The sequence below is a fragment of the Suricata suricatta genome, chromosome 11 (assembly GCF_006229205.1).
Source record: "Suricata suricatta isolate VVHF042 chromosome 11, meerkat_22Aug2017_6uvM2_HiC, whole genome shotgun sequence".
Taxonomy (NCBI): domain Eukaryota; kingdom Metazoa; phylum Chordata; class Mammalia; order Carnivora; family Herpestidae; genus Suricata; species Suricata suricatta.
The window spans coordinates 64,528,981-64,555,097 of NC_043710.1; the positions used below are offsets into that span (position 1 = coordinate 64,528,981).

The window sequence follows — 26,117 nt, forward strand, 5'->3', positions numbered from 1 at the left end:
TTCCACCATCTTGGAGTGAGCAGAGGCCCGTGTTTGAACCTGCAATAAACAACCCTTGCTTTTTGGCTTTGACTCTGGACTCTGGTGGTTCATTTCTGGGGGACTCCCGAATTCTGGGCATTACAGGGGCAGGCACTGTTTCATGCATTTTATTTTATTATGAACCCATGAGTCCTCTTAGTAACCTTATGAGGCAGGTATTATTATCACCCCTAGTTTAGAGATGAGCAAAGTGAGGTGCAGATAGATTAAATGACTTGCTCACATTCACAAAGTTCCTAAGTGTTAAAGCCACAGTTTTCCCTCAGGCTAAATAGCCATAAAATCCACACTTGAAATACTTTGCTCTACTAGTAGAAAGAGTATAGTAGGAATTGCTAGATACTTCAAATCAATATAAGAAATGTTCCCATAATGTTCAAAATTTAGAAGATGAAAGCCTTTCCGCATTGGAGGTACAATGTAAAAACTTGGTATGTGGAAATGCTTCTCAAGAGCTTAAACTTTTCTGCTGGATGCTTAAGAAAAGCACCATGAGGGGTGTCTTGGAGGCTCAGTGGATTAAGCGACTGACTCATGATGACTCTTGTTCTTGGCTCAGGACATTATGTTACAGTTCAAGTGATCAAGTACCATTTGGGCTTTGCACTGATAGTGTGGAGCCTGCTTGGGATTCTCTGTCTGCTCTCTCTGCCTCTCCCCCGCTCATCCTTGCACTTGCTCTTGCTCTCTCTTGATCTCTCTCTCAAAATAAATAAACATGAAAGAAATGTTTAAAAAAATAAAAGCGGTCACCTGGGTGGCTTAGTCAGTTAAGCATCCGACTTTGACTCAGGTCATCATCTTGAGGTTTGTTGGTTCAAGCCCCGAATCGGGCTTTGTGCTGACAGCTCAGAACCTGGAGCCTGCTTCAGATTCTGTGTGTATGTGTCTCTCTCTGCCCCTCCCCGGGTCATACTCTGTCTCTCAACAATAAATAAATGCTAAAAACATATTTTAAACTAAAAAAGTAAAAGCAAGTTTAAATGATTTGGAGTGACTTAAAATCTAATTTGTTATGAGAAAAAGTTTTATTTTGATTTCAACTTTGTTTGAGAAATCAATAACCGCATTTTGATATTTTCAGTTTATTCTACCTCAAGAAGAGGGTGATCATTTGGATTTGATATTGAAAACAAACCAAAAATAAATCAGCAAGATATAGAGGAAAAGGAGCAGGGCTGGAGGTTAAAGACGTGAATTTTTGACTGGACTTTGCTCTGCACTGAGTGACTTTGCAGAACCCATGGCAACACTGTCTGAGCCTTTGTTTTCTCATTTGCACAATGAGGAGTGTCATGTTTTCTTTTCCCGTTTCACAGAGTAATATGAAGAATGAAATAAAGTATCTGAGAAATATTTTGAAAATAATGAAGTGATATTAAAATATAATATATTCATAATATCATAATATATGCATTAAACACATTATAATATATCCATTATATCACATGATGAAGCAATAATACTGCATGTATAGTAGAACTAATAACCTCACCAATTTTACCTTCAGAAAACATGGGTATATTTTCCTGAAGCTTTCAAAAACACAAGTGGATTACTGCTTGAACTGGATTTCCTTTTTTTGAATTAGAAGAATGCTAAATATGCAAGACATGATGTCATTTTTGTTTCTGTTTTTCCTCAGAATTGAGTTGCATTACTGAGCTCTGAGCAATTTAAGCAGATGCAGGAGTGGGTGGAGGGATGAACCTAGCTTATTTCTCAAATATTAAGATATAATCCTGAAGAAAAATAAATGCATCTCTGTTCATTGACTTTGTCTTCTGTTTGGTTTTTGTCTTTCTCTTGAAGCTGCTTTCAGGCTTTCAAAGTTAACCTGAGATTTTTTGCCTTTTGGCTTCATGTTTCCTTTTGATAAATGTATCAGCCTTAAAGGCAGTCTGTATTACTGCTGGTCAGAGAATAAGTGTTTTAGTCTAAAAAGCCTTTCATAGTTTTCATGCTGTGTGGTAGCACCACGTAATCACTGAAGAAATATCAACCAGTTCTGCCAAATGCTAGTTTCATGACCATGGACAAATGTCTTAACTTCTTTGAACTACAATCTGCTTATTATAAAATGGAAGCTCTAAAACTTTGAGAATGACCTAATTGTTAGGATATGACATAACCACCATACAGAGATTAGCATGTAAGATTCAAACTTTAATAAATGATAGAGATTGATATATTTTTTGTGTAGCAGCTACTGCTACCAGCACTAGAAATAGCACTGAGCACTGGCCTCAGCTTACAAAGAGTATATTATCTATCTACAGACCCACATAGACACATAAATACATGAAAGAAATATATGTAATGTATATAATAAAGTATAAAATGTATCATATAAATGTATATAATATCTGCACACATATGTGTTTGTGTGTATGCATATTTATATTTATATGCACACACACACAATTAGTGTGTGTGTATTATCCTTATCCTGTATCCCTTGTCAGAAGACTAAATAATTCTTCTAATGATTCAGCTAGTGGTTTAGTAGTTTCTTCTAGTGATTCAAAACAGCCAGATTCCAAATAAAACGGATTAAACCAAAAACATTATGGCCTTTGAGGGCCTTGAAATTAACATAGAAGGCAGACACAATATGAATACAGGTGACAATGAGAAAAAAGGATGAGAAGCTAACTATAACTGAGAGAATCCGATCAAGCTTTTCAGAGGAGGCAATACATGAGCTGGGTTTTCAGGAAGAGCTCGTCAGGCGAAAATGGTAATGGAGTGAAGAACAATTTTAGGATCAGTAAAGCCTGACTGGTGACCCTGAATTAAATCCAAGGTGACATTCTTTTCAATGGGTAAATGTGCATTTTTTAATTTATGCAAAGTCTATAGAGACTGGAAATTTTAAACTTAAAAATGAGATAATACCCTGTAGAGGATCTGATGCCTATGAATATTTTCATAACACATGCATCCCTTTTCTCCAAAGGACAGATCATTTGAAAGCTTAAAAATGTATCAAGCTCATTAAGCTAAGTGGATAAAATATATACTTTTAAACCCACCAGTTATAATCATTTCTCAAATTTTTGAAATAACTTTCAGTTTTTCTACTATGCATCTCTGTTTTGAGATACTACTAGTGTTTTTTTTCTTCTCCCTGTATTTTGCCATTTGTTTTCTCCCCATTAAAACATTTGGTTTCATTGCAGGGGGAGGTAAGGAAAGGGAGTGTTGAAATCAGAAGGGGGCCTTCAAAGGCGGTTTGACTCAAGATGTTGCCAATACTGATCTTTACCCATTCATCAACTCTGCCATCTAAAATGCTCCAAGCTGAAGCTGGAATCTTCTCATAGCCATAAATGGCTCCATGCCACTATCTGAGCTATAGGCTTCCTTAGTTCATGCCCTTAGAAGAGAGTGGGTTTCTGTCTCTGAATTCTAAGTAAGAGTCACCGAATTCACGATGTTTGCATTGGGTCAGGCTGCATATCACCCAGTGGAGTCCAGGGCAGTTGGATGTGCTAACTCACAACAGTAAGAATCCACCCTTGGATAAGAGTCACCTTAGCTTCCATTAAACCACATGGGCTGTGTGGCAAAGGTAGATATCTGAACTAAAACTTTGACATCCAAGTGGATAGGGCAAAGAGAAGGAACTGGATACATAAGCAACAAATGTCCAACCAACATTGGAAAGGTAGAGTTGAAAGGGACAATGCATGTTGTAGTAATTGCTTGTGTAGAAAAATAGAGTTTTATCATTTCTGTGTAAGTCTTTCCATTGTGAATTTTGTTTAAAACATGTTTAGAAGTACTATTATACCAGCATTAAATGTGATTATAATAATCAGGGGCCATGTCACTAAAAATGTGGGGGGTAATAATGACATAACATGTGGTTTACAGAAGAAAATGTATTGGCCAATTTAGACAATGTGAGGGCACTAAGGCCAGACTAACGAACTAGAAGGGAGACTTGTTAATACTCTGGTCACAGAGGGTTTATGAGGTGAAAGAAGGGAGATAACTCAGCTGGAAGCTTATAAAGAAAAATGGAGATGGTTGGAGTCAGCAGCTGAATTTCAGCTAACTGTACTTTGTGCCGATTCATCTAAATCAGTCCTTTGAGGTATGTTTACCAGGAGCTCCTCAATCCTAAGACATTGGTGCTTACATTTAAAGAAAAGTTAGATTAATGACCCCTCAAATGTCTGTAAACTATATTTCTAGCAGTTGTTTTCTTCTGACATCTGAGTCCAGTAGTTAATACTGCAAACCACTTTCTGCATGTACAAAAGCCTGTTCGTTCCCAAATCAGAAATGTTTCTAGACAGTAGAAACCTAAATTCATAGACCTGTCACTGGGCATTCTCTTTACCTGCCACTTTTTTATATTGCTCTTTTATTTCTGGGAGTTGGAACACAGTAATGGGTTACTTTAAAGAAGATGGTATGTTACTTAAAGAAGAAGCTTTGGGGTATTAAAGTTTACTGCAATCTGCCAGCACTATTTGAGGGGAGAGCTTTGCTTTACGACTCTACCTTAGTGATGAGAGACAGGGCTAGAATTTAGAAAAGGTAAAGAATCTAAGCAAGACAATCTTTATTATGAGAATGGGCTATGGCTGTAGGAGCCTAAGCCATGACCTATGACCTACTCAATTACTTCAGTACAGTGATAGCTAAACTACAACACCAAGATACATGTGTATAAATCCAAATTTTGGTAGATTATGGATGCCTGAGTTGAACTAGTTTAGCCAAGAATTTAAGGTAGGGCTGAGGTAGCCATTGGATAGGGAATGACATCTGGTGGTCTTTAGGACTGACCTAAGATAGGAATTAGAAGCCACCAGTTCTCTCTCTCTCTCTCTCTCTCTCTCTCTCTCTCTCTCTCTCTCTCTCTCTCTCCCCTCCTCCCTCTTTTGTCCCCTCTCCCTCTTCCTTTCTCTCTCTAACCCTCCTTCCCTCCCTTCTTCCTGTCTCTAGCTTTCTCTCAGGAAGCCGCCTTTTCTCAGATGAGCCTACTCCACAGAGCAGAAAGCCCATAGAGCAGCTGGCCACTCTCCTGCCTTTTATCTCCCAGGTGTATTGCAGCACACCCCTCCATACTCCACACTCCAGTGTGAAAAATCCCAAGGAGCACAGTTATTGGCTCAGTTTGGCTCAGGTGTCAACCCCTCTAATCACTAATCAAAAAAAAAGGTTTTCAAACTAAAGATTTCCCATGTTTCACCCTCCTGAGGTTCTTACTCATTTAGCCTGGGTGGCGCTCAGGTGTCAGTATTGTTTTTTACTGGCTCACCAGGTAATTCCAGTTAGTAGCTCTAGAGCAATCAACAGTGTGATAGGTGCCATGACTGGTGGTTGTCCCCAGAACAACGTGGTTAGAATGGGGAAAGGCCATTTCCCCCAAAGATGATGTTCCTTCTGCCAGTTCCTTTGGACACAACAATAGCTGCTCACTTAATCACATGTAGAGATTGGAAGTGAGGAGATTATTAGAATACAAGATTTTATGGAGGCATCAGAGCATCTGAAGCAAATACTATAGCCTGAAGATATTGAAAACAAAAGAAAACACTATAACTGCTTTTCTAGCCTGGACTAAATTCTTGTTAGTTAACAAAGAATTGAGCTACTAATAGCATTGTGTTATTCTACAGGAAGCTATGGCTGTAAACATAAAGGCAGACTCCATTTCTGTGCTCAATATGCTTACAGAATACATGGATAATTGGATATATGTACAATTGGGGTATCACTTAAGAAGCTTATCATTTACCATAAATGCAGTCACACACCCCCAGGGGAAAGAGGAAGCATGCATTTGTCACTTGATCTAGCCTCAGAATCATAGCCTGAACATAAACATACAGTGATATCTTAAAAAAATGGGGGTGTCTGGGTGGCTCAGTCCTTTAAGCATCCAACTTTGGCTCAGGTCATGATCTCACATTTCTTCAATTCAAGCCCTGCATTCAGGCTCTCTGCTGTCAGTGCAGAGCTAGCTTCGGATCCTCTGTCTCCCTTTCTCTCTGTTTCTCTCTCTCTCTCTTTCTCTCAAAAGTAAAAAATTTAAAAAATAAGTCTACATAAATGTGTATGTATCACACTTTATAAGGGATAATAATATTGAACATCTATGATGTTCCATGAACTCTTTTATGCATTGTGCATGATCCAGTAGCTGATCCTGGATCCAAAGTAAGGTCTGAGTAGAAAGATTGTGTTTCTGTCCACTGCTTATATAAACCTATTCTTGTTCCATAAATCTTGTGATACTTTCCACCACGCCAATAAAAGTCTGATAAAAATTCATACATATTAAGTAAATATTTTGTTTATATCTAAATACCCATTTATGTTTAAAAGGTTTCTATGCATACACAAATATGTACATGTGCCATATATTTCAAACACACTGGAGACATACAGTGATAACTGAACATACATAAAATTCGGAATTCGTTTAAGAAATGTACTTATTATTAAAAATTATTTATCTAGTCTAGAATAAAACTGTGGCACAGATGACTATATATATATATACATATATATATGTATACACAAACACACACACACATATATATACACACAGATGATGAATATCATTGACTCTGGCTGTTTATTCCTGTTACTATTAAATTGAAAATAGCTGCAGAGCTGCAGAAAAAAAACTCAAGAATTTAGAAATCCAGAGCTTCCATGTTATATGAAGTAATTAGATCCTTAATTCCATTTGAATTTGGGATTTTTTTATCTTCATGAAAATTCAAAGATTTGAGATAAACTTATTTGGCCTAAGTGATTCAGATATCCAATGATTTTCCAATTAATTTGATACCTGGGTGAATCTAGAGCATCTATTGGTTGTTGTCCATTAGACACTCTTAATGCATTTTACCTAGAAGTTCACAAAGACTGTTTTTAAAATCCCCATGTTACCTACCTTATACCCAAATTCTATAGAAATTCAGAGGGTACAATAAATCAGTCACTTTCCTATGTGCTATAAATTGCTGTACATTTAGGAAGATAGTTCAGATAGTTTGATTTTTTTAATTGCAAAAGAATATCCCTGATTCATGAGACAGAACATTCAAATAGTATCACACAATCATACATTCTTCGGCTGTCAGAACAGGACTCCAAATGAGAATTTTTTTTTTGAGGCTGGGAGCAGGGGCCAGAGGAAGTGACAGATAGTCATATAGTCACTTCAGTATCTCTGCTAAATTGTAGTCATGCATGATGGTTAGGGTTATAAAACCATGATGAATTTATTATCCATGCTGGGTAAACTAGCTTCTCTTGATATAAGTCACACTGCGGGTACATAACCTATTAACTTCAAGCACATGGACACATCCTTCACAGGCATAGAGTTTATACTCAGCTACTTTTATGGCAGAGTATAATGTCGTAAGAGCCCACGGTGTCAGAAGTATTTGAACTATCACAGGTGGCCTTGCTGAGAAATCAGACTGTGCTAATGAAAGGAATTTGTTGGATTATAATCTAGGTATCTTTGATTTTTCTGCTCTTTGATTTTCTGCTCTTTTCTGCTTTTCTTTTTTCATTTTCCCATACTCCAAATCATTAGAATCTATTCTTCTAACATTCTTAATGGATTTTTTGAAAATTTTAAATGTTTATTTATTTTTGAGAGAGAGACAGAATACAAGCCAGGAAGGGGTAGAAAGAGAGAGAGAGAGAGAGAGAGAGAGAGAATCTGAAGAAGGCTCCAAGCTGTCAGCACAGAGCCCAACGTGGGGCTCAAACTCATGGACTGTGAGATCATGACATGAGTTGAAGTTGGACACTTAGCTGACTGAACCACCCAGGCACTCCTTCACATATTTTGAGTATGTTATCACAATATTCATCACCATTGGCAGAATTTAGTCATTGAATTATGTCTTAAATGGCACTATCTCCGAAATTACCTCCTGAATTTTATGAAACGTACCCCCAGTACTCCGAAATTATCTCCTGAATTTTATGAAATGTACCCCCAGTACTACAGCCAAAGTAATCTTTTTTAAAACACAAATATGATTATGTTACTTCTCAGTTTTAAATTATTCAAAGGCTCTCTATTGTCTTTGGGATAAAATTTTAACCCCTCCATATGTTATCTAAAGCATCTATGTTCTCAGTCTTCTCCAAAACTCCAGTCTGGCCTCTCCCTCTAAGCCTTACCTCAAGTTGAGGTGCAGTCACTCTGGACTACTTGCAGTGCCTTGAGGATGTTATTTTTCCAGGGGTCCTTGAACATTTGCATCTGCTGTGCCCTGTCTGAGAGACCTTCTTCTTCCACTCTCTTTTCTGTGGGTTTCTTCCTCTCATGTTTCCCAAGCCAGCTCTTGTATAAAGTCTCATGGAAGTACTCCATTCTAGGCCAGGTATCCACACCATTCTGTTATTCTTCATGACTTTTGCCTATTCACTTCTCTGTGTTTTCTATCACACTGTACAATTCTATGAAACAAGGACCATGCCCAGGACAGTGCTTGACAAATAAATGTACATTAGACATTTGTGGAATTCACTATGTGTGGCAAGTGCCCAATGCACTGAACAATGCTGCTACAGAGGAGGAGTCATTAACTTGTCCTTAAATTGGTCAGTGCCTTCCCTGTTTCTTTCTATGTCATCATGGTAATATAAATAACTCTATAATGATATTCCTCCTATTAGAGAATTCATAGTCAATGTAAAAGACATATTTTATTCATTATTTAGTCTGAGAACTTCTCTACTTGTATTAAATTATAATAATGGGACCTTGCCCTAGAGGAAAAGAAAACACTTCTTGGAGGAAATGATATTTGAACTTAATTTTGAGGGCAATCTAACTCAGTGGCAATGAGTTAGGTTCTAGGATCTGTTAGGCATGGGGCCGAATCCTGCCTCCATCCCTTACTAACATTGTGACTTTTGACAAGTTATTGAATTTAGTGTCCTAATATGTAAAATGGAGTTCATGATATTGACTTCATAGAGGTGTTACTAATGTGACTAGTTTGTTACTAAATTAAAATTTAGATTTAATTGGAGAAAAATTAAAAGTTCTAAGTGCATATAGCAAGATCCATAACTTCATCATTGGATGTCTGACATTTAACAAAGTAACTGAAAAAAACCCTGAGATGAGAAACATTCTTATTAGATTAATGAGACTTGTTAGATCACTGAGACTAGTAGGCTATGTTTTTATTAAGCATTCTTCATCCTAATAAATAACACTTATAAGAACTACTATGTTACCACAATGGAAATGCTGAGAACAGCAACTATGCCTGCTGTCCTAAATCTTTATATGAACTCATTTAGTCATCACAAAGATCCTAGGAGAAAATGATAAGCTCTTTAAGCTCATTTTCAGGTGTGACTATTAAAGCAAAGAAAGGTTAAGTATTCAGCTCAAAGTAACTCAACCAGTAAGTGATAGAGCCAAGATTCACATGCATGCCATGTGACTTCACTGCATTTGCTGTGCTAGAGCATTGGTGAAATCTATTCATACATCAAATATTCAGAGTACATACTATATTCCAGACAGTGTTCTAGGCAAATTGGATACAGAAATGACTATGTATTTACATATAGCATATATTTAGGAAGGGAGATAGATATTAACAAAGTAAGCAATAACATAATAACATGTTTCAGATATTCATAAGTGCAATTAAAAAAGTAATAAAGTGGGGCACCTGGGTGGCTCAGTCAGTTAAGTATCCAACTCTTGATTTCAGTTCAGGTCATGATCTTATAATTTGAGCCTCACGTCTGGCTCCGTGCTTTATAGCGTGGAGCCTGCTTGGGATTCTCTCTCTCTGCCCCTACTCTGCTTGGACACGGGCACATGCACAAACACACTCTCTCTCTCTCTCTCACGCTCTCTTTCTCTCTCCTCTCTCTCTCTCACACACACACAAAACTAATAAACAAAAAAATTAGTAAAGCTATGAAAATGGAAAAAAACTGTATGTGTGATGCTGGTACTGACATAAATGTTGCACAAGGAAGACTTTTCTGAGACAGTTGAGCACATATTTAAATGGGGAAAAGAACAAGGCATGTAAAGATCCAAGGGGAGATTATTTCTAGAAGACAGAATAACAAATTTAGAGACCTTGAGTTGGGAAAAGCCTGGCTTTTTGGAGGAATGACAAGAAAGTACATGTGGGCAAAGTGAAATGTTCTAGGAATTGGTGGTGAGGGCATAATGTCAGAGAGAGAAGCAGGGGTCGGGGGTATAAGGTTTGTCAGGTGATGATAATGAGTGGAATTTTAAGGATAAAAGTGGTCTAATCTGGTTTATTTTATGAAAAAGATTACACTGGCTGCTGTGAGGAGGAGTGGGCCAAAGTGGAAACTGCTAAAGTGGTCCAGGCATTGGATGATATTAGTTTGGGCTAGAATTCAGCAGGGTCAATGGTAAAATTTGATTGATGTTGAAATAAATTCTTATGGTAGCACTGGTAGGCCTTGCTCTGGATGCCAAGGGAAAAAGAGCAATTAAGCAAGACTCCTAGAGGATTTTTTTTGGCCTGAATAATAAGGAAAATGATAGAACCAATTAGCTAGGATGAAGAATATTAGGGTAGAAGTAGTTTTTGCCCCAAGGGCAAAGAGTGCAGGGAAATCATGAATTCTGTTAGGAACATACTAAGTTTAGAAGACCTTCTTGATATTCAACAGAGATGCCAACTGGACAGTTAGCTCTTTACATTTGGAATGCAGGAAAGAGGTCATGACTCAGATCTGGAAATCATTAGTTGATGTTTGGTATTTAAAGCAATGCATGTGATGAGATCACTAGGGAATGAAGAGAAATTGAGAAGAGCTCTGTGCATTGGGTTTCTGAAATATTTCAATATTTAGAGGAGGAGCCAGCAAGGAGACTAATACAGAGCACCAATGAGATGGTGAATAAATAGGAGAAATGTTTTATTCTGCAAGGCAAGAAATTATCATCTTGAGGGAAGGAGGCAGTGACAGCTGCATCCATTGCTACTGAGAACTCAGGACAGAGAACTGATGCTTGCATTTAGCTAGATGGAACCTGTCAAGACTTTAATAAAGATAGTTTCAGGGCTACGGAGGGAATGAAAACATGAACTAGGTTAAAATAAGAAAATGAAGTAGTGAAGCGGTGTTATGGAAAATAGACAACTTTCCTCACTTTTTGGTAAAGAAAAATAGAATCATGAAACAATAACAGGAGGCAAACATTGGGTAAAGTGACATTTGTTTTGTTTTGTTTTTTCCTTTAGGAATCCATTGCTAGAGGACTCTTCTTCTCTTTTTTAATGAGAGAGATTACATTATGTCTGTATTACATTTATCCAGGGAAAAATGAGAAAGCAATTGATATTGCAGAAGAGAGAGAGGAGAAAAGTCCTTCAATGGACAAAAGGTTATGGAGTACAGGTCACAGTGAAGGGCGGGCCTTATAAAGGAGCAGGGAATGTTCTCCCGTTGTAATAGGCAGAGCATGCTAGCAGACCTGTTGGTAGGAGAATAAGGTGGTCTTTGATTGCTTGGATTTTCTCAAGGAACAGGAAGAGAGGTCAACAATTGAGTATGAGGGAGGGGGTGTTTGAGATATAAGGAGAGCAAATAAGTTGTGACCCTATTGTCCAGAGAATGAGAAAGTGATTTTTCTAAAAATGTATAGGAACTGTGAGGATGTTTTGAAGGTTCACTTGAAATCAACAGCTGTATGTTTCAAGTGAGATGAAAGAGTGCTTCTCTAGACCCTTTCATTTGCTCAGGTGCTGGCATGAAGCCTTTGCTGGGTGAACACAAAAAGGAGAGAAGAGAAGAGATGTTAAAAGTGTGTGACAGGGGTCTTGGAGTATGGTAGGTATGGTAGGGGTGGACATACAAAAGGTGAAAACTGGAGTGAAAGGGTAAAATCTGTGATTCGAGGTCCCAATGGAGTTGGACAAATTTTTGAGGTGGAGGTACTGGAATAAATGATAAGAAAGGAGAGGAGGTAGTGTTCAGCAAAGATAGTGCTTGACAAAGGTTTTGGGGAGGGAGTGCCGTTAATGGCAGTGACAAGGTTCTGAATTACTGAGATGATGAGAGAAGATGATGCACTAGATCATGAAGCAATGAAATGTCAAAGTGCAGACTAGAACACACAGTTGTCCTGCTCCCACTGAATGTTCTACCTCCCACCAAAGTTAGTTTTGATTTCTGACCTATAGAACCAGGGTAACAAAATGATGTCATATTTAATGGTGCGGTGTGGGGAGAGAGAAAGGTTGGCTCCGTGAGTAAGAGATCTGTGTAATCAAACAGAGTCCTGCATTTAAGGAGGGTCACATGGCATTTAATGCTGGGTTCTTGCTGTCTTTTTTGATTCATAATAATTTTTAAACAGGGCTTCACAGTTACATTTTACACAGTACTTTGCAAACTATATAGCCAGTCCTAGAGAGAAGATTAGTGATTTAGTAGAAGAAATGTGTTTTTTTTCATTTGAGTTAATTTTCCTTAAGTCTCATTTTTCTCCATTTAGCATGTCATTAAAATTTAACCAAAGTTCATAATGGTAGTTTTAAAGAACACATCTGTCAAACACTTAACTTTTAATGTAAATTTCCTTTTGAAACCACTCATGCTCAATAAAAATTAGGCTAAGAATGAAAAATTCCCTGACTCAGGAAAGTGCATAATCAGTAAACTTAAAAGGAGATATAAATTTAAGTCCTGGTCTAGAGTCTGAATTGATACTGAATTGATGATAAAGTTTACAAAAATACTTACATTTTTATTTCTTACTACATGCGAATTATGTGTTTATTGTGGAATATTTAGGAAAAAATATAAACAAGAGGAAGAAACTAAAAATTATCCAAAATCCTTAACAAGAGTTAACATTTTGATGTATATCCTTCCAGGCTTTATGTATATTATTATGAACACAAATTATTCATGTTGGTGCTTATGGGATTATATTTTAAATGCCATTATGAAATGTAATTTTTTAAATTTAATAAGATAACCTAGTTAGGCTTTTCATTCTTGTAGTTAAATATCCTTTAAAATTCTATTATAATGTAATTTAATATAATTTTCTATTATTTGGACATATAATAATAAATTATTAAACATTTGTCTATTTCAATCTTCACTGTTATAAACAATATCAATGTGAATAATCTTTGTGTCTTTGTGAACTTTTATGAGTATAATTTCTGAGTCAAAATGTGTGTTCATTTTAAAGCTTTTGATCCATTTGCCTAAATAGCTTTTTTTTAATGGTTGTAACAACTGGGCGGGCTCAGTGGAAGTGAATATTAACCTTCTTTTAAAATGTTGCCAATTGGACAGACAAAAACCATTTAGCATCATTGTTTTCTTTGTTTACTAATAAGATTGAACAAGTTTTCATATTATATTGGCCTTTTACTTTTTGATAAATATCATGTTAATGCTTTGGGTCATTTTTTTACGTGGTTTTTGGCCTTCTTCTTACTGTTTTATAAAATATCTTTATACATTAGGGTTGTTACACATAATTTTTGCTTATTTGTCAAAGTCTTGCCAAGCCCTAATAACATATTTGCAGAGATCTGCAGGATTGCTGTGTTTTTCTCCATGGGGGGTGGTTTTAAAATGCATCGCTTGTTTTTTTTTAACTAAAAATGCATGGTAATGGTAGTTATGAGATAGTATTACTATTATGTAAATGAAACACTTTGTAATGTATCTAAAAATGTATAGCAAAACTTTAATAATGGAAACAATAGGAAAAAGTGCTGTTATAGCTCACTGAATATTTCTGTCATTCTCATTCATTTGTCCATATCTTGGCAATCCAATTTACATATCGAACATTCTGGCGATTCTGTCTGTTTGTCTCTGTGCCCTCCACTTAAAGCTTTTCATTAATATTTTGTTTTGAGTCCTATTGGAAACTTCTAAGAGATAATACACAGTTGTGCAATTTCACAAAACAATCCATCAGGATGCAAAATGTTGAATACAAGATTGAGGTTTTGTATTATTGGATTTTTCTTACCCTTTCCAATGTAATTTCTTCAAACTCATATTCAATTTCTGTCCCATTGACCTGTAAATAGGAAAAAAGAAAGAATGATTAAATACAGATTGAGGGGAAGATGGCTGCATTTTTAATAGTTTTTGGGGTTAAGGTTCATACTGGGTATGAATAAACCACACTTTCTTAATGTTTATGATTTTATGTTTTCATCTAAATAAAATATAATCTAAGCTATTCTAAAATGTATGAGTGAAACTCCAAAAATTAGCAAAGCTTATTGCATTCCTTAGAATTTGTGATATTTAGGGCAGAGGGAAAATTACAAAATAGGCATTGTGAGGTTACAAAGAATAAACCACCCAGGGGCAATGTTACAGTTACAAGAAAGTAATTCCCTAATATCTTTGAAAATTTCCAAGAATGGACATTAAAATATGACCTTAAAAAGTCAGTAGAGAAGGCAGTATAACCATGTCACATTTTGCCAAAAAATAACATTAAGAATAACCATATCAGATAAGAAATACGATTTTTTATTTTTACTGTCTCAAGCTCAGGTATCTCATCCCCAGTATCCTCATTATATTTATTAGGCAGCCCCGGACCATGTAATCATGCCATGTACCTCAGTAGCAGCAAGAAAAGAATGAAGAAGGAAATGTGTGAAATTTCTAGTGAGAAAGGGATTTTTAAAATATTTCTTAACGTTTATTCATTTTTGAGAGACAGAGCATGAGCATAAGAGGGGCAAAGAAAGAGTGGGAGAGAGAGAGAGAGAGAGAGAGAGACGCACACACAGAATTCAAAGCAGGCTCCAGGCTCTGAGCTGTCAGCACAGAGCCTGAAGCAGGGCTTGAACTCATGAACCGTGACATGGTGACCTGAGCCGAAGTTGGATGCTTAACTGACTGAGCAACCTTTTGTTTTTATTTTTGTTTTTTTTAATACTTGGTGAGAAAGTTTTAACAACATCTAAATAATGTTACAGTGACCTGAATTTACAAAGAGAAATACTTAAACATAGCAATGTATAATATATGCCTTAGGTATCAACAGGTGTATATACAGAATAGATGGATCACTGCTTTAAAGAAATCTAACAGATATTCAATTGCCGTTCTTATCACAGAGTCCTTTTCAGCCAGGCAAAAACCTCTGCATGAGAAAATTCTTAGTTGGCTGTGTCTTTTTTCTTTCATGTGCCTTGGCAACATCATTAGTATTTAGGGATCATCTAGAAAGACTAATTTTTAACTACCATGATTTTAAACCATCATTTTGGCAGTGTTTAACCAGTTGACTTTTCTTTCCTTAGAAGAGCTTAAGACAGTTCTTGCAGACTGAGAGCTCTATAAAGACAAGGACCAGATGTGCTACCGTTTAACAGAGCCTGGCAAGAAAGAATTGATGAAGGAAAGGGGGGAAAAAAAGTAAAAAGTAAAAGAAAAAAAAAAGAGTGACAGAATGACGAATGACTGACTGAACTAAGTATTAATTTATTTACCTGATATGTAAACACAAATTTGTAAACAGAAAAGAATCTTTTTTTCCATAAAGAATTTGGATGCTGTGTTATCAACTGACGGTGTGACTATAACTATCATCAGCAACTATAAAGAATGACAATAGACTTTACTTATGTGTGTCCACCAGCCACTTAGAGCATGTTGTTGATTTTCTAATTACATGAGCTAATTGGTGAATCACATTTTACTGTGTTACTACATTATCAAACAGCCTTAAACCAATTTGATTTTCTGGGCTTCAGCAAGTTAATGACTCATTGAAGAGAACTTGATAATGTTAGAAAGCATTAGCAGCTTTACGGAGGTTTTTGCTCTTCATGTGCAAAAGTACAGAATAAAACTCAAACGCCCTGTATGTGTGTGTTTCCATATTAATTCCTTTTTTGTTTGTTTTTTATAACTTTCTTTAGTTGATGGAAGACAGAAAGGGAAGGCTGAATTAATGTGATATGTTTTAATTCTCTCAGTATGGCTCTGTGAAGCTTTTCTTTGCTTCAGTGACTTCTCTAGAGTGAAGTCTTTCACATTATCAAAGTGTTGCAAAGTGAGGAGAAAAAAAAAACAACTTCAAAGAAAGGAAAACAAGCCTCTGATAATAAAATCTAAAGGCTCAGGCTGAAAGAAATTCTGTTAGGAAGTGCTTAAAAGACAAAAATCCTTTAGTGGCATATTAGTGCCTGGTCATTCGTAGTCTAACTGAATCTTTGCCTAACAATTCTGTGATTATATATCCTGACTTTAGTTCCTACATGCACTATAGATACATATCCTATTTGTTATTCAGATGCTCCCTGGTCAGCTAGATGAACTATTGGAGGCCTAAAGAATCGATAGGTCTTCAGTTTTCAACCCACGGAAGTAATGCTATTTGCTTAATTCACTAGTAGCCATGATGTCTTCATAAGAAGAGATGATGCCACCTGGATTGAGATGTCAACTTGCTTTTAAAAGAATACCATATGATTTCACTCATAGGTGAAATCTAAAGATTAAAAACAAATGAATTAACAAACAAAAAGAAGAATCAGAGCTATCAATACAGACAATAGACTGATGGCTGCCAGAGAGAAAGGGAAGGGGAAGGATGGGCAAAGCAGGTAAAGGGAAGTAGGAGATACAAGCTTCCAGTTGTGAAATGAATATGTTATGGGGATAAAGGTACAGCACAGGGAATACAGTTAAGGGTATTAGAATAGCACTGTATGGTGACAGATGGTAGCTACACCTGTGGTGAGCACAGCATAACATAGAGTTGTTGAATTATCATGTTGTACACCTGAAACTAATGTAACATGCGTTTCAACTATTTTTTAAAAAAAACAACAACAACAGAGAAACATCCTTGACTATAACAGGATTTAGTGAAATTATAAAGGGATGAAACATTTTTAGAAGAGCTTAGGCAGTGTTTCCACCATGAATGGAGAACATTTAAGAATGTTATCATACGAGCCAGTGTGGGAGTTCAGGAAAGCCTTTTAAGAAGTCTTAGTGTCTATTCTCTCCTCACTAGAAAAGTGTGATCGATGTTCTGCTTCAAGACCCCCAAGACAAGAAATCCCACAATTTCGCTTGACAAAGACCTTGGGGGAAAGGATAGAAAGCACAGCTAAGTATACGTTCATGTTAATCAGAGGCACCTAAGAATGAATCGTGACATCTGTGAAAATTTAGTGACTTTTCCACCAATAAACACTTTTAAATATTTTTTGCACATTTAAAGGAGTGGTTGCTTGGTAAAGAGACAAGAGGTGTAAGCAGTAATTTCCATAATTTTATGTATTCCCAGAAAAAACAAGCAAACAAACAGAACTATGCTGTGTATGGGCTCCCATCATCCTCTAGGGGATTTACAGACAATCTATTGTAACTTGCCTTGGTGGTCTCCTTCTCTCCCCAATCAGTTTACCATTCTATGTCTATCAATACATAAAACTCTCTTCCTGGAAAGAGTTCTGTCACGTGCATTTTTTGTTGTTGCTGTTCTTGGCCGGAAATACTTCCTGTGATATTTAAGCACCTAGGTAATGTTTTATATACCTGATAGTTCAGGGCCTGGACAGCTAGGTAGATTGGATTCTGGCACTGACCATCACTTACAGTCTCCTCGCATCTTGAAGACTAGGAAAGTGAGAGGATTGGCACTTTTGTAGATATAGAGAAAATTTCCCAATTCTGAAAAACCTGTTTTTCTTCAGAAACGTTGTGGTGACAGCTGGTAGGTGTCTATGGGGGCTAGAAAATCAAAGTGATGCCACACATTGTCCTGACTGTTCTGGGCATTTAGCCTTCTTGGCATCATACAGAAGAGAGTGACCCACTCAAATTCAAAAGTCATATTTAAAGTTATAATTTCATAAACTTTGAATAATATCTCACTGCCTTTCACCACCTTCAGTGCCACTTCAACCACCTTCTCAGATGATCACATAATTTAATTGAGGTGTTTTTTTAATCTTCTGAAAAAAGGTCTTTCATGAATAACACACATGAACTATTCCATGTTTTAATGCTATTTAATTTGAATCTTAAGAAGTGATTTCTCCAATTATTTTGTTCTTTGCCACGTGTGTAATTTCATCAAAGCTAACACATATTAAAATCTGGGATAAATAAAGTTTTATACAGCCCATATCACATATTATAAAAAGTGCTAATAGAGTAATATTGAAGTGTTGGATTCTTAAAACTAAACATAATTCCACTTAATAAAAAATCATTGAGCATGCATCATGTGTCAAGTGGTGTGACAGGCATTGAAAAAATAGAGATTTAAGATATAATCCCTATTCTCAATAAACACACAGTCCTTAAAGTGGAAACAAGCATAGTAAGGCCTGAGAGAAGTGTGATATCCAATGAAATATAGAGGTGGACTAGAACCACAGCTCCACTCTTGCACAGGTAAGGTCTGCTTGCTGTAGATATAGATCTGATTTCTTAGTAGGATATAATGTGATGGGTGATGAACTAATTCTGCCCTTTATTAAAAGTTATTATGACATAGTAAGCAAGACTTATCTCTGAGTATTATGGTTTTGCATATAAAGCTGCTGTTTGGGGAGAGGATGTGAAGATCATGGAGACTAGAGCATCCGGTTTTCATGCCCTCTAGCCACTCCCAGAGTAAGACAGAGCCCCAGGCACCCTGCTTCCTCTGCAGCTGCAACATACACCACAGCACCTACTACACAGAGGCTCAGTGATCATGTGAATGAGAAAATAGAAAAATCAATGAATCAGCAAATGCAATTTTTCGAGTGGGTAACATTTGATGCTCTCAAAAGAGTGTGGCTACAGATGGAGATCCAGTTCCTACAGAACCTAGGCTTTTCAAGATTCCCAGCTTAGATATCCTCACCTTTGAGATCAGCTCTCCTCAGGAGCCCTTTCTCAGAGTCACAACCATCATTAGATAATCAGATACCCTAGCAAGTCTAGACACACACACACACACACACACACACACACACACACTTGTTTGCATTAATCTTTCTTAGTACATTGCCAATGTTTATCTCTCTTTCCCAATAGGAGGATCTATTACAGCAAACATGTCACAACACTTTATGGCTCCCTACACTTGAATCTCCTATGTACATTCTATTAAGTTCAGTAGGTAAGATCATGATTTCGAGAGTGGAGGAAGAAGAAGACACACATCTGAATCCTAGTTCCAGTATTAATGATATATGCAAATGTAGCGAATCTTCCTGATCTCTCTAACCCTTAGTTCTCCAGTGTAGAATGGTACTAACAAGTACTTCCTTAATACAGCCATTGTGAATACTAAATTAGATAATTCATATAAAACAGTTGACAGGTTTCTTATGTGATAAGGAAATTATATTTAGCTATAATACCATACAATTCTTTTCATGAAGTTTTTGGGAGCAATAAATGAGATTATACACATTAACTAACTGGAACACAGTAGGTCTTCAGCAGTGAGAGCTAGTTGTGGATTAATAATCTACAAGGTTCACAAGACTTGTATGATCAATTATTGAATGTTAATTTCCCCAGTAATATAAAATATAATTTAATAAGCAAATAATTTGCTTTCTTCTACAAAATTTACTAAAAACCTTTTGTAACCTAAACATCTCTTTCCTGAACCCATCTAAGATTACTCTCTTGTGGAGAAGAATCATCTTCGCTTTTCCTCTCAGATCAGGTCATTGTAGCCATCACTCAGAATATTACCTGAACTGGACTTTCCTCCAATCTTGTGTTTGCTCCCTCCTGCATTTTCTTTTTAACATTGTCTTGCTCAGTCTTGATCTTTACATTGCTCTTCTACTGGCACTCACTTTCCTATGGCTGTTTCCATCGTATCCCTTACAGAGCCATGCTCATGAGGATACCAATGATATCTTATTCATTTTTGCACCATTGTAGCTTCTGGCATCATGCCTTGTTTATAGTTGGTCTCCAGAAAGCTCTAGAACCAAGTCACATAAGAACTCTGAAAACCAAACAGTCATTGACCTCTTCTCCATCTTTAAGTAAGTATAGGAAGCCCCTAACACATATTTTATTTTCCTATAAAATATGGCTTGCATTTATCTCTCCATCTCAGTAAATTTTTAATACACATGCATTTCTAATTTCTAATTTAAATACTGCACACATGAATTAAAACATAATCTGACACTTACTGAGAACCCGTCATATGCCAGGCATGATGATATGCCCTGGAGATACAAAGATGGATGAGATATGGCTCCTGCCTCAAAGAACTCTCTCTGGAAGGGGGAGATGAATAATAACATGCAACACAGTGATATGACTGCTGCATAGATGCCTGTATACTATAGCAGCAGAGGTGACATAGAGGAGGGACCAGATGATTGTACCTAGAGGGAGTCAGAAAAGATTTCATAGAGGAGGTGGTATTAACTGAATGTATTCACAGGTAAGTGTTCATGAGAATGAGTAGGAAAGAGATGGGTCTACCAAGGAAGAGAGAGCAGGATGGAGCACTTATTCAGAGTGTTTTGCTGGAAAATCCACTGTCCTTAGAGTCAGAAGACCTGTACTATAGTCTTGATTCTGTGATTTAACACCCTGAATAACCCAGAGCAAGTCATGGTGCTTGAATTTTCTCATGCAGAAAAATGATCTAGAAGGTTCCTCCCTGCTCTGACCTCCTAGCATCAGGGCTTTACTTTCTAGTCATATTCCTTTCTATCACTTTTGTCACGGTGTACCTGAGAAATTTTATTATGGATGTTTCTATTACTGTCTATTTCAAAGATCCCAGTTGGCAACCTATAATCCTACCAACTGAATGCTGTCTGACCTCCATTTATCTCTTGCCATGTACTTTCTCCTTAACCTGTAAGGTTCCCCATCAGGAAGGAAACTAAATGGTAGTATCATCAGCTCTCCTTAGATCTATTCAAGATTGTCACCATCAGAACCTTCCCATTTCTTCTCCTCCAAGACCCTGAGGCTTTCGGAAGAAATAAAAGATAGTTTTCTCTCTGAAAAAAAGGGTACAAGATGAGGGAGTTTTGTTCCACCTCAACCTGAAAGAAAGAACCATTATCTCCATCTTTTCATCACATTTGACTTTAAGTGTTTATGCTGAAGTATGAAAAATAATCAAGTATTGAAGTGAGAGTCCATCTACCAACATGGAAGCACTAATCAGAATAGCATCATCATTAGACACAGTAGCATACAACTAAGCTGTCCATTACTTCTTTTAGCTAATATTCCTTCTCCTAGACTACCTCCACTGCTTCAAATTGCACCCTCCCTTTATAGTAAGAGAAATTATCACACAGAAATAAAAAGCTCCCATTCTGAGATCCCAAAGACTTGAATTTCAATACCAGTTTTGCCACTATAAGCGTTAGAATTCATCTTTTTATGTGTTATACACACTTGTGTAAGTGTCAATATTGGTTAAAGACTTAGAAACATTTTTTAAAGCTATGTAGTGCATTTGTTTTAGTCTAAGGTATGGACCTGTTCATTTTAGAAATACTATTCAATTATAATGAGAACCATTTTAAAAACATTTTGAAAGGAGGCTAATCATAGAGAGTACTTCTTATTTTTAATAAACACAGGCAATAAAATAATTATTGATATTCTTAGTCAAGATTCTAATTTTGGTAAGACCACTATTTGTATTATTCATCTGAATGTATTCTACTAGTAAACCCTGTTTTCATGTTAAAACTTCTAATCTTAATTAAATTTCTGAGCTCAGTGAACTGCTAAATCACAGCATCCACCAAGTAGAAAAAAAATTAATCAGTATCCTATAATATGTTCCATTCTTAAAAAAAATTTCTTTTGGTTTTGTTATCTCTTCTGCCTTTGTTATTAAGATTTTATAACACAGAACTTTGGGTCTAGAAAAGTGATCTTAGATTCAATAATTACTATGTGTTTCTCATTTAATTAGAAACCATAGGTATTTGAAAATTATTATTATTATGTACCTTATTATCTGTAAAAAATGTTATAAACTTTCCTTGTATTTCTGTGAAGAGAAATTAAGAAAAATAGCTAGTGTTCCTACATTTATAAAAATTGTATATATACATATATATATATACACACACACACATACATATCCATATCCATATCCATATATATGTGTGTGTATATATACATGTGTATATATATTATTATGTTATATATATTATATATATATATAATGCTGTCTTGATTAAAGTCTTCTGTAATGAAGGAAATGAAGAAAAAAATAGTGCTTAGTAAGTTCAGAACTGGATTTACCTCTGATTTGGAAATGGCAGATTTCTTCCCAGCTTCATTCCCTTGCTTTGCACCATATGCTGAATGGAGTAATAATAGGTAATTTTAATGTCTTCCCTTTGCTCCAGCTTAATAAATACTGTTTTGTTTTTGGAGGTTTAAATATTCTTTAAGTTAAAACATGTTCTTTGAGAGCAGTAAGTGGTGTTAAGAACACAACTGATCAATGGTTGTAAAGACATTATGATATATTTGGTTTTTCTCCCGTCAGGCTCCCTCCCTCACTTTATCATCCTCATATACAAACCACTTGGTCAACTACAAGCAATGTCCAAGAGAATCAAGAACTTGAAGCACATAAGAGAAAAAAAAACCAAAGTGAGTGCCGAACTGTAAGTTGAGACTTTCCAATCCTGATAATGTGAGCACATAGCTAAGAATATTTTCTCTTTCTTTTGGGGATAATACAACTACAGTAAAAGACAGAATAATAATTTGCCCAGTCCTTAATCCTCAATTTCTCTCCTCAATCTGCAATCTTCTTTGTATTCCACCATGATACAAAAGTAGAGGATCCACAAAGACTTTACCACATTTGAATACAATGAATGATCTGTTCCCAGTCTTCACCCTCTCTGGCTTTCTTGTAGTATTTGACACTCTGGAGTGACCACCACTTGAAACTCCACTTTTCTTCTGTCAAATGGTTGATATCCTTGCTGGTTTCCTCCCTACTGCTCTGTCCACTCTTTATCTGTTTGCTTTCTTTTTGATAGGAGCATTTGCCGAGGTCTGTCCCTTTTTGTTATACAATCTCACTCAACTTTTATTTTTTAAGTAAATGCCTTAGTGTCACCCTAGTCTTAGTAAGTTTGAGACAGGACTAATGGTGCCTAATTATAATGGTCTTTTCCTCCAGTCTATTCTCTATATCTGTTAAGGGAATTCTCTTTTTTATATGCGTCCTGCATTTTATATTTGTTATCAATACCTAACCAACATCCCATTTCAAGTCCTAAGCTATTACTTTCTTAAGATCAACAACCTAATTTCCTAAAAATATTTCTGCCTGTATCATTTTTCAATTTCAATCAATTCTTCATATCCTTTGAGAGTTATCTTTCTAAAAAGCAATATTTTTACCATGTAATTATGCTGTACAAGTAGCTTTAAGTAATTTTTCTCTATCCTTGAAGAACACTTCAGAACATCCACCACCTAGCTGTTTTCAATCTACCTTTCTAGATACAAACCCTACTGCTTATCTCCAAAAATATCTTTGATCCAAGTAATTGTGCCAAAGCTTAACTAGTCATCTCTTTTTTGAATGTTTATTTTCTTATTGAGAGAGAGAGAGAGAGAGAGAGAGAGAGAGAGAGAGAGAGAGCACGAACATGCAATGAGTAGGAAATGGGAAGAGAGAGACATGGAGAGGAAGAATCCCAAGTTCTGGGCTGACAGCATGGAGCCCAGTGCAAGGCTTGATCCCATGAACTGGGAGATGATGAGTTGAGCCTAAACTAAAAGGTGGACACTCAACCAACTGAGCCACCCCAGTGCTCCTGTGCTGAAGCTTATATAAAGCAACTCCTCTCTTTGGTATCTTTATTAATGTCATATAGTCTACCCTTTTATTTTAATCCATGCTTGTTAAAATGCCAATTACTTGAGAAAAATATATTTGAATGACTAAAATTTCCCAGGTACTATGATAGAGTGGTAGAGTGTTCTTAGGTCCTAGGCATACAATAGCAAAGAAAAAAAGCCTCTGCCCTCATGAAGCTATATTCTATTTGGGGATGTGGAAAGTTCCTATTACTGTCAACATAAAGCTGTGTCTTCCACAGAGTCAAAAATGTTTTTCTTAACCATCTGCTAGAAATTACCACCCTTCTCTCTAATTTACCCATCAAAAATGCTAATAACACTAATTACGACTACTACTACCACACCACCACCACGACCACCATCACCTTCTGTTAAGTATCTACTACATGCCAGCCACTACCATAAGTTGACCTAAAAATTAAAATAACATGGAAAAGGAGACATTTTAATGTTAATTTTACTATTAAGGAGGACAAGTTTTTGTGGTGCCTGGGTGGCTTACTCGTGTAAATGTTGGACTCTTGATTTCAGCTCAGGTTCTGATCTTGTGGTTGTGAGTTCAAGCCATGTGTTGGGCTCTGTGCTAATGTTGCAGAGCCTGTTTGGGGTTCTCTCTCTCTCTCTCTCTCTCTCTCTGCCCTTCCCCCTCCCTTTTTTTGTCTCAAAATAAATGAATAAACTGTAAAACAAAAAAGAAAGCCAAGTTTTTAAAGTTAAGTGATTTTATCAAGGTTATACAACTGGAAGTAACATGAAATGAGGACTGTCTTGTTTATCCTTCTCATCATTTAGTGATGGGAAGTATGTGCTCAATACAAATTTGTTGAACAAAATTAAAGAATGAGTGCCTATAAGGAGGGAGGCAGGAATGGAAATATCTAACACTTGAACCAAGGGATGTCTAATAGTAAAACATTAATCCTTCTCCCTGATCATAGATAACACAGTTCCTCTTCTACTGTACTTGTGGTCTTCCTCAAGGTCCAGCTCCTTATACTGTAGTTTATCTTTCCTGATACAGTCTTCTTGCTCAGATGAGACACTATCTCTATCTTTTTCTCTTGTGGCATCTATCATAATGACTTGCCATAGAGACACTTTGTAAATAGCTATTGAAGAAATAAATCAATACATCAATTGAACCTGATGTTAAGGGATTGATATTTGCTGTTGATCTTTCAAATCCCCCTGTATTCAAAAGCCCACTTACCAACTGTTTTTAAATGAGTGAACTGCCTTAATTCCCCTCTCATCATTTTACTTCAAATCTTGCAAACAATAAACTGTCTTCCTTTTCATCTGAATTTATGTCATCTTTTCAGCAGCCTTCAAGAGCAATCTGTCAATCAACATATATTTATTGACTGACTGTCTCCACCTTCTTTGCTAGCTCATATGATCTTTTTTTAATCTGGTTTTAAAAGCACATCACTATCTTCACAACCTTAGAAATGAGCTATAGAGGTATATTGCCCTGCTAATTCATCTGCTATTTCATCAAGATCACAGGTTTTGTTTTTTTTTTTTAAGTTGTGGGATTCTGGAAAAATGCTTTGATCTGCTTGTTACCAAAAAAAAAAAAAAAGTCAGATCAATCTTTCTGGATCAAACACTAAGGAAAGTATTCTGCTACTTATTTTATTTCACCTTTCTTGAAGTTGTAGGATTATGACAAGGAACAAAATTAATTCTGTTCCCAACCCTCCTCCCTTGCCATTTGATAAAATATGGAAATTGTAATGTTTCAAGATGTTTATGTGTATCTTTTTTCAGATTATGCTAACAACAATATTTTCATTTATATACTGTTTCTAGATACATTATTTTATTGCTCCTCATAACAATTCCATTTGGGTAGATAATATTATTACTCAATTTTACATATGAGTAAAGAACTCAGAGATGGTAAGTTACTTGTTCAAAATTGCTCAGCTAATAATGTTTTGTGCTTTGATTTGAATCTAGATCTTTTGGACTCTAAATTTAGAGCTGCTTCCACTACATTTTGCTGCACACATATGTTATTCTTAAAAGTAAGAGATAATCTATGATTGAATTGCATAAAAATTACTGATGTTTAACTGTTATGTCTTACAAAATGGCAATTATGCATGGCTCAACCTGATAGCATAAAACAGCTGAGCATGATGGTTAGGAGCTAAGATTCTAGATCAGATTGCCTGAGTTTACAACATGATTCT

The 26,117-nt window shown here is 36.2% G+C and overlaps 1 protein-coding gene across 8 annotated transcripts in view; it reads right to left on the reverse strand.

Annotated features, from left to right (window-relative positions):
- Nucleotides 1-26,117, reverse strand: part of DLG2 (discs large MAGUK scaffold protein 2) — a 1,964,578-nt gene that overhangs the window by 608,395 nt on the left and 1,330,066 nt on the right. For all 8 annotated transcript variants that reach the window (XM_029956387.1, XM_029956381.1, XM_029956385.1 and 5 more), the window contains one exon: nt 14,063-14,113. In XM_029956387.1, coding sequence (XP_029812247.1) covers nt 14,063-14,113 — 51 coding nt within the window. The remainder of the gene's footprint in view (nt 1-14,062; nt 14,114-26,117) is intronic.